The 13,323-nt window shown below is 39.2% G+C and overlaps 1 protein-coding gene across 9 annotated transcripts in view; it reads right to left on the reverse strand.

Moving 5' to 3' along the window:
* Window positions 1–13,323, reverse strand: part of GTF2IRD1 (GTF2I repeat domain containing 1) — a 190,039-nt gene that overhangs the window by 55,250 nt on the left and 121,466 nt on the right. For all 9 annotated transcript variants that reach the window (XM_073574760.1, XM_073574753.1, XM_073574772.1 and 6 more), the window contains 3 exons: window positions 8,806–8,949; window positions 6,420–6,603; window positions 1,465–1,760 (listed from right to left, as the gene is read on the reverse strand). In XM_073574760.1, the coding sequence (XP_073430861.1) occupies window positions 1,465–1,760; window positions 6,420–6,603; window positions 8,806–8,949 (624 nt within the window). The remainder of the gene's footprint in view (window positions 1–1,464; window positions 1,761–6,419; window positions 6,604–8,805; window positions 8,950–13,323) is intronic.

Below are 13,323 nucleotides of genomic sequence, written 5' to 3' on the forward strand. Positions count from 1 at the left end.
CTAATCACCATGTCACCTCCAGTATGCATATTACATACCTATGGTTATGTGACCTCCCACAGGGAATACAGGGGAATGGTGACAGTGTGGCCATTGCATACTGTTACAATTAGGCAGTCTGCTGTCACAGAGTGACTACAGACTTTTCTCATGAGACGTAACAACCTTCTTTAAGTATGCCATTCGTGTGAATAGAGTTGTTCTATGTAAACTGTATCTTTTATTTATGCATATATGGCAAAGCTTACTTTGGTCACTTACTTAAAGGGGTTGTCCACTACTAGGACAACCCCCTTCTTAAAATAAATATCCAGTCCCGATAAAATAATAAAGCCTATACTCACCTCCTAGCTGATGCCGTTCCTAAGGTGGCGGCACTCGTGGTCCCGGGGCAGTGGAAGGACATTGTGATGCCTGGTGCCCAATCAGCACTGGCGTCACTGTCTCGGCCTTCGGACAAATTGAACATAAAGAGGAAGTCTGGGATCAGCTGCAGATCTGGTTTCCTCTTCATGTTCAGTTTGTCCGAAGGCCGAGACAGTGATGCCAGAACTGACTGGGCGCTGGCATCACGTGTCACAACATCGCATCACAGCCTCGGGGAGAGCGATTGCCGACGTATAAGGTTTATTATTTTATCAGGGCCAAACATTTAGTTTAAGAATGGGTTTTCCCAGTAGTGGACGACTCCTTTAAGATGGTACAACATAAAATAGAGCACTAGCCAAAAAAATTGAAAACTCTTACATCTCATGTAATAAAAGGTTAATAGATGCAAGTTTTGTGCTAACTCAAGCATGGCAATAAAAGCACCTCAAAATTCTGATAGGCATTACCAAGATACCTGTATTTAAACAACCCTTCTCTACTTTCGAATATTGTTCTACTACTAATAATACAACCTAATATTGTTTGTACTATCTAATTTTGATCACATCTAGGAATAATTGCTGTTTGTAAATGCTTTGTAGGGATTGTCCATACATGAAGATAACTTTATATTTTAAAAGTTTTCTTCTCAGAAAGGTCTCCGCATAGTACTACCTGGATCCACAATATCCAGTTCTAAAAATTCCTATAAAAACATTGCAGCATTTTAGCATCTCAAATAGCAGGTAAGCCCACATTATAACTTACCAGTGCCATACATTTGGCATTTTAAAACGTATTCTTGTAGAGGAGCTAGCCACATATTTGCTGGACAGACTAGTGACATGGACTAATCCATTCTTATTAAATCACTTATGACTAGCTGGTTTCAAGTTGTGGCCAGCTCTCCATCTCGCAACTAAACAATCAAGCGTATATACAAAAGGTGCAATCAATATAAGGTTTGACGTTCTTAGATAAATTTGAGAGAAATATCATCAGACATTTTGAAATTAGTGGACATTGAACATGCATGATCTTCTAAATATTATACCAGAAATAATACATTATTGGCAGATACATTACAGTCCTCACCGGAACAATCTGAGAAATCCTGCATCTGTTCTCCTGGAGACTTGTGACTCAGTAACTCACTGGATATACTGTGTCCTGGAATATTGGTGAGAATCTCCTGCTTTAACTCCATACATAGCTGATTGGGTAGGGTGACATTGTACAAAAAGTTTGATATACTGGGTGGATTTTCATGGGCTGAAGGCTTCGGGACTTTGGCACAAGGACCTGTGTCTGGAACAATCTTTGCTGTTGTAATAGGTGAGCAGTTGAAATCATGACCAGGTTTGGACTCTCTGCTGAGGTCTTCGATAGATCTTTGCAATAAGTAAAATAGTATAAGTCACAAAGAAAAACAATAGCAACATTTACATTATGTTTGAATTTCTTCCTGTATTCTATAGTGCTTGCATCTAATATATTTAAAGCATAACTAAACGTTGTTTTATTTAATTATTGATCAGCCTTTGCAAAGTTCTGATTCTTTTTGATATACTCCATTTTCTCATTTTTCTTCCATCTCTTAAACACCAAACTGAAAGTGCTGTTTTAACTGTCTAGTTTGTGTACTTTTAGAGGCTGCTTTGATCTGCTGCTCTAGCAACAATTCCTACTCAACCACTGTTTACAAACACTCCACATGTGAGGTTCTCTGATCCCTATCTACATGGTTAGACAAGGAGTGTCTGTAACTAGTGCTTGAGTGTGGATTCTTTTTGGAGCCGCAGCTAAAACAGCACATTCAGAATGGTGTTTGCAATATATTGCATTACCATTTTTTGCTTTCCTTTCCTTCAAAGATTCATAATTTTGCGAAGGCTGATCAATTAATAAATAATAAAAAAAAGTTTTCTTTTTAAATATTTATAAAATCGCGACGTGATTTTTTGGAGCCTACAACTGATATATTAGTCCAAAAAGTTAAAGCTTTACACGAGAAGCCAAAGTTATATTAGCCAAAGGCTGAGCTTCACAGAAGAACTATAATTTCACTACAGTATATACTTCAATACTGCAAAATTGCAGTATATTGCATAAGTGATCTAATGACTGGAGTTCAAGTCTCCTTTGTGCACAAAAAAATAATATACTCAAACAAAATAGGAAGCACACTGTAGCGCCATAGCATGCAAATATGAAATAGGAAAAATTAATTGCATTACTGCTAATGTAATGTTAGGGTCCTAGAAAACGAGAAACGCCTTACCGTGGCTTCCAGGTACACATAAAATGGCCATTTTATGCGCTAAGCTTTCTCAGTTTTTCATATTTCTAATGCAGTAATGCAATTCATTTTTCATATTTCATGTTTGCATGTTATGGTGCTACAGTGTGCTTCCCATTTTGTTTGAATGTATATGAGTTGGTGACTCTAAGTTAGGCACCTGTTCACACTTAGGTTATGCTTGGATGTGATGGTCAGTTTTTTTAAATTTAAAGAAAAAAATAATATAAACATGAAAAAACATATATTTTTTAAAAAGTGTATGGCTGGTTTCACACTTGCGTTTTTTTGCGCTGCTTTTTAGCGCAAAAAAAAGCATGCAATTTTCCCCTATACTTTAACATGGGTGCGCATATGTGTGCATACATATGCGCACGTACGCGTTTGTATGCGCATGCGTTTTTTTGCAGCGTGCGCTCGGGCGCACAAAATGCATCTTGTTGCATTTTTTGTGCGTCCGACTTGCCCCAAAAAACCTCATGCGCACGCAATGCGGTTTTTTTTACAGCAAAACACCCATTATACTCTTTGGGTGCGCATACGTGCGCATTGTAATGCGCACGTATGCGCAAAAAAAGCATGCATTTTTTTAAAAAAAAATGCACCAAAACCCGCAAAAAAACGCACACAAACGCATGATGCGTTTTTTTCATGCGTTTGTGTGCGCAAAAAACGCGCAGCAAAAAAACGCAAGTGTGAAAGTAGCCTATAAAAGTTTAAATCACGCCACTTTAAAAATAAGGTAATTAAACAGACATATTTGGTATAGTTGTGTTCAAAAAAGGCCAATCTATCAAATTATAAAAATAAGTAAACTGTACGTTAAACGCCATAAAAATGCAATAAAAATCAATCAAAATGTCATATCTACCCCAAAATGGTATCAATAAAAGCAACAGCTCACTGTGCAAAAAAGCAAACCCTCAGATAGCTCAAAGGGGAACATTTAAAAGTTATAGGTCTCAGAACAAGGCAATAAAAATACATTTTACTTTTTATTTACAATTTTCAGATTTTTTTTTTACCACTAAGATAAATAAAAGAAAAAAACAGGTTAGTGTTCTCGAAATCCCAACGACGCAAGAAATGCAATTTGCATACATGTCACGTGCCAACTAGTCATACTCGGCCTCGCTCAATACAAGTGAATTGAATGAGGTCATGCACGTCTAGTTGGAATGTGGCCAGATGTATGTAAATCACCTACGGTACTTATGGCTATGTGACCGCTTGTTCTAGGCCTCGACATCAAAGAATCCTGTCATAACATGTTGCACAAGCTGTAAGGATTCAGAAGTCGGCCATCACATAGAGTGACTACAGATTTTTTTTCAAAGGACTGGACTGCCCTATTAATGTTAGTAATGTCAGTTTATTTACAAGTCACATACAATTTTTTTCCCATCAACTAACCCCTTTAATTACTTTCACCCATTTCAGCATGTATGTACAGTACTCTGCAAAAGTTTTAGGCAGATGAGGAAAAATGTTGCAAGGTAAGGATGCTTTTAAAATTAGAAGTGTTAATAGTTTATATTTAACAATTAATAAGATGCAAAGTGAATAAACAAAAGAGAAATCTAAATCAGATCAATATTTGGGGTGACCACCCTTTGCATTGAAAAAAGTAGCAATTCTACTCGATACACTTGCACACAGATTTTGAAGGAACATGGGTGGGAGGTTGCTCCTAAAGTCTTGTATAACTAACAACAAATCTTCTGTGGATATGGGCTTGCTCAAATCCTTCTGTCTCTTAATCTAACCCTATACACCTGATGATGCTGAGATCAGGGATCTTTGAGGGCCATGTCATCACTTACCGTGTACAGTATAGTGTGGAACTACTGCAGGGTGCACAAGTAGGTAACCCAAACCAAAGCACAAAGGTGAAAATAACTTGGCGCTCAACTTATAGTGTCCAGAATAGAAATACATTTTATTTAGGCAGTCTGCAAACGTTTCGGCCTACATGGCCTTCATCAGTCCATCTGCTTTTTTTGAAAAAATTTTTTAGTGGATGAGTAGAAGAACGAGCATTATGTAGGCTCCTGTTGGACGGAGTATATAAGGTAAGCTGTACGGCTCCCTATTACAATAAGAATCTCTGATATTTATCCAGATGAGACATGCAGTGGAAGAGGCGTCCCGCCAGTATCTTACATCCACTGACCACTAATGCCATACAAAGGCCCGGTATACAGATGCACAGACCTTGAATGAACAGAATTCCACCATAACAGGGAGCCGTACAAACGTGCCTTAAAATTTCATATAACAGCCTCACAAGGGTCTGCCATAAAGGCATTCTCAGCATAAATATCTGAGATTCTTATTATAATAGGGAGCCGTACAGCTTACCTTATATACTCCGTCCAACAGGAGCCTACATAATGCTCGTTCTTCTGCTCATCCAATAAAAAAAATGTTCAAAAAAAGCAGTGGGACTGATGAAGGCCATGTAGGCTGAAACGTTTGCAGACTGCCTAAATAAAATTTATTTCTATTCTGGACGCTAAAAGTTGAGTGCCATGTTATTTTCACCTATGTCATCACTTACCGACATCGTTATTCTTCTTCACAATGTAGTTAGTTTTGATAAGATTGTATATATGTTTAGGGTAATGGTCCGGCTGCAGATTACGTTTGGAGCCATTTAGATGCTTCCTTGATCGTACTGCATGATTGAAAAGTATTTGCCTGCATGTCTCATCATTAATCCTAACCAAAAACCCAACTGTATTTGCTTAAATGTAGCCCCAAACTTGCAAGAACCCTGCAAATTGCTTCACTTTTACCTGCAGATACTTAATATTGTACCACTTTCCAGCTCTTTGGCAAACACATTGACTTCTGTTACAGCCAAATATTTCACATTTTGACTCATTAGCCCATGTGCTGCTATTTTTTTTGCACACTGATTTTTATTTTTTAGTGCATAGTTGAGTCACTTGGCCTTGTGTTCATATTGAAGGTATAGCTTTTGGCAGACATTCAGACATGAAGAAAACTTCTGGCAGAAGATAGGTGTAGCTCAGTCCCAGGTTTCTGCTAGTTCTGAGCTTATGGCACTTCAGGAAATCTTTCATTTTTGACAGAAAGTAAGCATGATGTGCTTTTCACCTGCTGCACTAAATTTCCTCAGCAGACCGCTGGGTCTACAGTCCTCAAAGTTGCCCATTTCTTGGTGTTCTTCTTCTTCAAAAAAGCTAGAAGAGAACATCTTGAAACCCTAGTATGCTTTAAAATTTTTGCCTGGGTGAGACCTTGCTGATGCAGTATAACTACCTCGTGTCTATTTGCTGTGCTCAGTCTTCCCGTGGTGTATGACCTGTGATATGAAATTGTCTACCACAACCTCATATTTCTGGCTAAGTTTGGCTGCTCCTCACCCAGTTTTATACATATAAATATGATAATCATCATCAACTTCTTGGCTAATTACTACAAAATCCCTGACGTTGTGCAAGTGTACCTAGAAGAATTAAAGCTTTTTTTTTTTTTTTTTTTTTTTTAAAAGGTGGTCACACCAAATATGGATTTGATTTAGGTTTCTCTTTTATTCAACCCAGCCACTTTGTATATTGTTAATTGATAGATTAATTGATAAATTAACAAACTGTTAATGTGTTAACTGATAAAATAAACTATTATCACTTCTATCCTTGAAAGCATTCTAATTTTGCAGCATTTTTTCCTCACCTGTCAGAATACTTTGAGAATCAGGTCTTAGACTAAAGCCGATAATTACCTATGAAGCTTAAATCGGATATGGTGACTGTGTTCTAAAATAAGCATCAGACTTTTCAAATTGTATTCAGAAGGTTTTTGGAAGTGGATGCCATCAGGTAAACCAAGCACCGCCAATGAACTAGGATCCTTCAATATCTTGTCATACGGCACTGGAACAACATTAGACATTCCCAAAGCTTCGCCTGCAAACAATGATAGTGTAAGTTTACAGTGTAAGTTTGCATTACAGGCCTCTAGATGGCATATTAGTAATTCATATTCTGTTTTTTTTTCTTTTAGTGGATGGAAATCTGGTGGTAATGTGAACCAATAGGGTTATTTTCATTGATCGGTTTGATATGAATTTTTTAAAAAACCTCTCTCAACTAATTTATGAATAGAATACACCCGTTCAAGTCTGTATCGAGTACATAAAATACAGATGTATCAATATTACATCAGTATTCTATCAGTATTTGATCAATTTTTGCACTGGTATTTGCATTCATTAATTAACTATTAATTAGTTAACTATATTTCTGCATTTCAGATCTGTATTACAGACGTATAATAATACGTTAGTCTGAACGGCCATACAGAGACACAAGATCCTGTAGGCAGCTTGCTTATCACTCTCCCTTTTAGGGAGACAACTGTGATCCGTCACTTCCTAGAGACCAAAATAAGTGCTGATTAGTGATATAGCAATAAAATTAAATATGCAAATTGTCTCTTCAGAGAGGAAGAGGACTAGAACTCTAGTGCCAACTATTGGAAGTAGCAATCGGAAAAGTCAATGTCGACCCTTTAACGAGCCTTGTTACATGACTTAGGATAAAAGCCAAACCAGAATCTCAATTTGCAGTTACTGTGTTTCGGGGTACTGCCCCTGGTCACTGCAAAGTGTGAGATCTGGTTTGGCTGTGATAGAGGCGTCTGACCGATATCCAAGAAGTATCATTTCTCCTTGCGGAGAAAGACATGCTAAGCATGTCGAGATGAGGAGACTTAAAGCCGCAATGCTCCTCTGGGAAATATGCTAATTATGCAAATTGTCTCTTCAGAAAGGAAGAGGACTAGAACTCTAGTGCCACCTATTGGAAGTAGCAATCCTAAAAGTCAATGTCGACCCTTTAACGAACCTTGTTACATGACTTAGGATAAAAGCCAAGCCAGAATCTCAATTTGCAGTTACTGTGTTTCGGGGTACTGCCCCTCGTCACTGCAAAGTGTGAGATCTGGTTTGGCTGTGAGAGAGGCGTCTGACCGATATCCAAGAAGTATCATTTCTCCTTGCGGAGAATGACATGCTAAGCATGTCGAGATGAGGAGATTTAAAGCTGCAATGCTCCTCTGAATATGCTAATTATGCAAATTGTCTTTTCAGAAAGGAAGAGGACTAGAACTCTAGTGCCACCTATTGGAAGTAGCAATCCTAAAAGTCAATGTCGACCCTTTAACAAGCCTTGTTTCATGACTTAGGATAAAAGCCAAGCCAGAATCTCAATTTGCAGTTACTGTGTTTTTGGGTACTGCCCCTCGTCAGTGCAAAGTGTGAGATCTGGTTTGGCTGTAATACAACTGGCATTCATTTATCTATATTTAAATGTTTCAATTAGCATTAGTTTTTACAATACTATACAGTTTACATTACATTGTTGGCAGCATATCCATTTATTCAGAGGAATTTGCTTTCAACAAATGATCTGTCAACAATGAAGAAAATATATTTTCTAAACATTTTTGATAGTTTTTTTTGTTTTTAATTTCATATCTATATTAAGAATATAATTTTTCAATTTACACACTGGCCACTAGGCCTAATATTACACTCCTACTTCCTGTTGGACACATGGACATTAGCAGAAAAACACAGACTTGGATCCTACGGAATTGTATTGAAAGTATTTAACGAGCATGCTCTCATCAGGGCAAAGTTCATTCCAAAAGGAGGGAGAGGAAGTGAGCTGTGACTATTACATTTTGTAAATGGCGGATTTTGTGTTATCTACTGTATATAGAGATGTTACGTGTTATTGCAAGGAAACTGCTCAAAAAGTCTTCAGTACTGAACATGTGTGAGTCTAACTTATGGCCTAGTGACCAATGTGAAAGTGCAAGATTTATTAATTTTTTTCTAATATATATACCGTATAAAGCAATATGGAAAACTGAAAATAATATACCGTAATTAAAAAAATACACTTAACATAAAAAGGTTAATTAAACAATAGGTCATTTTCTGATAACACTTTTCAGATGTGGTCAATGACAAACAGAAAAAAATATTGTTTTATGACTCATGATTTCACATGTTGACTGTGGGCAATGATTGAAAACTAGCTAATTATTGCAATAAAGGGCAACATAGAGTGAACAAATCTGCAGTGTGTTTCGTTTCTTACTGTAGAGAACATCAAAGATCTCTTCAACCATCTTCCTGAGCAGATAAATATCTGAGCTTGGTCCTGGGGATACTCTCTGGGCATTTCGGATGCGGCTGTTTCTCCTTTGGCCATCTGTTTCCTGTTCCGTTCTATGAGCGCCCGCTGTAAGCAATAGATTAAAGACAACTATAGATGAGAAACTACGCATTGGAGGAAATACATCTGCATGGATACAGAGCAAACCTGACATGTAGACCATTGAGCCAATGCTGCAACCGATAATCTGCTTCATTAAATAAAGTTAAAGTTGTAAAATTGTCAAATAGTGATAATGTTCACTCATAAATGCTAATAATTCCAACATGAGTAATTCAAATACTGTATGTCTATGAATTCAAGAGAGTCAAAATGTCCTCGTAGGAAAAGGATCTTTAGATGTATCTTATCGAATAAAGGTTTTTTAGGTAGTTCAGACAACATAAACAGCTAGGTTCTGTTCACATTGTGTTTGAGCCTCTCATTAGAAGTGCATGTAAGGAGGCATATAGAAGTAGGAGGGAGGAACAAAAGAGAAAATAGGGTCTTAGCTGGTATTAAAGAGTGTAGTGGATGGCAGGGATTTCCTCACCTGGGGGAGTTGTGTAATACAAAATAATATTAGAGGTTTGAGAAGATCGGGTGCTGAAGATCCATGGGTTTAAAAAAACATAGGCAATAAAAAAAGATAAGAACAAATGGTTCCTCTGCGCTGCTGATGGAAACCAGGAATATTCCAGGAGACTCAATAAAAACTTGATACACTTTTATTATCTTTTTTCCTGATTAGCTTTATTGAGACTGGCAATTAAAATCGGATGATTTCGAAACACGAAGATAATTAAAGCGCATCCAGTTTTTATTGAGTCTCCTGGAATATTCCTGGTTTCCATCAGCAGCGCAGAGGAGCCACTTATCCTTTTTAGGAGACATACAGTGGCATACATCGGCCATAGGTTCCTTCCCATGCGTAAGACCATTATGCCATAAGCTAAGCATTTACAGTATTTGCAAAATGCTTCTGTATAAAAAATTTAGTCAAGAATATTATACTATAAAGCTATACCAACCCAACTGCCCATATAACAGCATTTAGAAAATCATTTCTTTAAGCACAGATCAACCAAGAGTGATGGCAAGAATCCTGTCTTTGGAGAGGCAAAGAATTGCACATGATGAACCCCAACCCTGTTATGAATTATATCATCAGTGGATTATGGTATAATAAGTGGGGTGCAGCGACAATAATCTAATATGCCAACTTCATTCTAAAGAATTAAAGGGAACCTGTAAACAGATTCATCAGGCCTGAACTACAGGCAGCATGAAACAGGCACTCAATTCATTATTTCAGTGTGTGTTTTACTCTGAGAAGCTTCAGAGCAAACATACTCAGGAGAGCCAAGTGGGGACTTAAGCCCCCGTCAGACACAGCGATCTCGCTAGCGAGATCGCTGCTGAGTCACAAGTTTTGTGACGCAACAGCGATCTCACCAGTGAGATCGCTGTGTGTGACATTTACCAGCGAACGCCCCCCCCGGGTATCGCTGTTCGTCCTGGAATGGCCAGGACATTTTTTTGATCTCTGGGCTCCCGATGGGTAGCACGCATCGCTGCGCGTGGCAGGCGGGAGACCAGCGATCAGCGAGCTGGTAACCAAGGTAAACATCGGGTTTCTAAGCGCGGCGCTTAGAAACCTGATGTGTACCTTAGTTACCAGCGCGCTGGTGCAGGGAGCTGGTAACCAAGGTACACATCGGGTTTCTTAGTGCTGCGCACCGCTTAGAAACCCGATGTGTACCTTGGTTACCAGCTCCCTGCACGAGCGCGCTGGTAACTAAGGTACACAGTGGGTAACTAAGCGACGTGCGTCGCTTGTTACCTGCGTGTCGCTGTCCTGATCGCTGGTGAAGCTGCCTGTTTGACAGCTCACCAACGTTCATGAAGCGACACACCAGCGATCCTGACAAGTTCATATCGTTGTCGGGATCGCTGGTGCGTCGCTTATGTGTGACGGGGCCCTAAGACGTAATTTATCAAGACCAGCTATTTTCTCGCTGGTCTTGATGTGGAAGCACGAAGGAGTCTCACGCTCCTAATTTATTGAGAGGCGCATGCCTATTAACAAGCTAGGAGTGTCTGTGGCGGGTGCCTCTGTGCACCACGTCATAGATCCTGACTGACTGGGGTGGGAAACTCAACAGTTAGTCATGAATTAGATGAGCTGTGGTGTCCCACCCCCTTTACACCCCATTCCACCCAGCTCTGCCTATTTTGGTGGAGCTGGGAGAAACTGGTGTGGAAACTCCAAATATCACCAAATTTTTAGGCAACTTCGAGTTGCACCAAAATAATGCGATTTTCAAAGCTTTTAATGCCAGAATTCTAGTGTAAACGCTTTGATGAATCAGATCCTCTCACTTTTCTTCCTTTACAACAGCTGGTTTGAACTGCAAATCTAGCAAATCTCTTTACTCCTGTGTGGCTTTCTCTGCTCTCCTTCCCCATGCTCAGACAGAGTTTGTACACAGTGTCTAGGCATGGTGGAGGGGAGCAGAGAAGGTCACACAAGAGTACAGATATTTGGTACACCTGCAGTTCAAAACAGCTCCTCTAAGTGCATGAACAAGACAGTTGAGAAAAAACCCTTTCAGCATGGAGTTTATGAGAAAAAAGAGTACACTACAAGGATTCATAACTTTTCAGACTGATCAATAATTAGAGATTTTAATGATATTTTAAGGAATTAATATCTTGGTCCCAAGGAATTACAAGTTTTAATGAAACCCTGTGTTGGGAAATACTGTCCTAAATGTTCTTAAGACGTCGCTTACAGTGGCATGTAAAAGTTTGGGCCCCCTTGTCAAAATTACTGTTATTGTGAACAGTTAAGAAAGTTGAAGATGAAATGATCTCTAAAAGGCCTAAAGATAAAGATGACACATTTCCTTTGCATTTTAGGCAAAAATAAATACATATTTTCATCTTTTACATTTTAAAAATTACAAAAATGAAAATGGGAGGATTCAAAAGTCTGGGCACCCCGCATGGTTAGCACCTGATAACACTCCCTTTTGCAAGTATCACAGCTTGTAAACGCTTTTCGTAGCCAGTCTCAGTTCTTGTTTGAGGGATTTTCATCCATTCTTCCTTGGAAAATTCTTCCAGTTCTGTGAGATTCCTGGGTCGTCTTGCATGCACTGCTGTTTTGAGGTCTAGCCACAGATTTTCGATGCTTGAACATTTTGAGGTAGTCTAGTGAGGATTTTGACGTGTCTTTAGGATCATTATCCCTTTTGTAGAGGTCATCCTCTTTAAAACTTCAGCTTTTTTACAGATGTGTTAAGTTTGCATCAAGAATTTGTTGAAACGTCATTGAATCCATTCTTCCCTCCACCCGTGAAACGTTCCCCGTACCATTAGCTGCAACACAACCCCAAAGCATGATTGATCCACCCCCATGCTTAATGGTTGGCGAGATGTTATTTTCCTGAAGTTCTATGCCCTTGATTCTTCACTCATACCTTTCATCAATGTGGCCAAATAGTTCTATTTTAACCTCATTGGTCCAAGGAACTTGTTTCTAAAATGCATCAGGCTTGTTTGGATATTCAATGCATACTTCTGACACTGAATTTTATGGTGAGGACGTAGGAGAGTTTTTTTCTAATTACTCTTTCATGAAGGCCTTATTTGTGCAGGTGTCTCTGAACAGTAGAGCAATGTACCCCAACTTCAGAGTCTGCTAAATTTTTCTCAAGGTTGTTGCAATCAAGCAGGGGTTCTGATTTGCCTCTCCAGCAATTCTATGAGCAATCTTACATGCACCTCTCACTGACATTTTGCTTGGTCTTTCAGACCTTATCTTGACTTCCACTGTTCTTGTTAGGCTACTTTCACACTTCAGGTTTTCGGCGTCAGGCGCGATCCGGCGTCGTGCCGGAACGCCGGATCCGGCAAATGTTTAGTAAAACCGGATGTGACGTATCCGGTTTTCTGCCGGATCCGTCTTTTTCTTGACAGACAAAACCGGATCCGTCTCATCCGGTTCATCCGTTTTTCTATCCGTTTTTTGACGGATTACGCCGGATCCGGTTTTTAAAATTGACCCTTGTGGCCTTCCGAACGGGATTGGCTACTGGAAAACTATATATAGCATGTTCCTACAGCCCTTCTTTGACAGGTTGTAGAGGAGAAAGTGCAGGTTGGAGAGAAGAGCAAGTTACTGGCGAAGATGGATGTTGTCATTGGAAATATTTTGAAGAATTTGGCGGATTTTATAGCGGAGGCGAATCGTTTGAGGGTGATTGTTCTGGAGAAGGAGAGAGCAAGACAGCAGCGCATCAGGCATCGTAGACGACGTTTGTGGATCCACCCCATCACAGCCAAGAGAATGACGCGTGGGGTCTATTCTACACTCTGCATGGACCTTCGACGAAACCCGGATAAATTTTTTGGATATGTTAGGATGAAAATGGAGAATTTTGATTACTTGGTGGA

This window comes from Dendrobates tinctorius, unplaced genomic scaffold, assembly GCF_039654945.1.
Source record: "Dendrobates tinctorius isolate UK_male_01 unplaced genomic scaffold, ASM3965494v1 ptg000007l, whole genome shotgun sequence".
Lineage (NCBI taxonomy): Eukaryota > Metazoa > Chordata > Amphibia > Anura > Dendrobatidae > Dendrobates > Dendrobates tinctorius.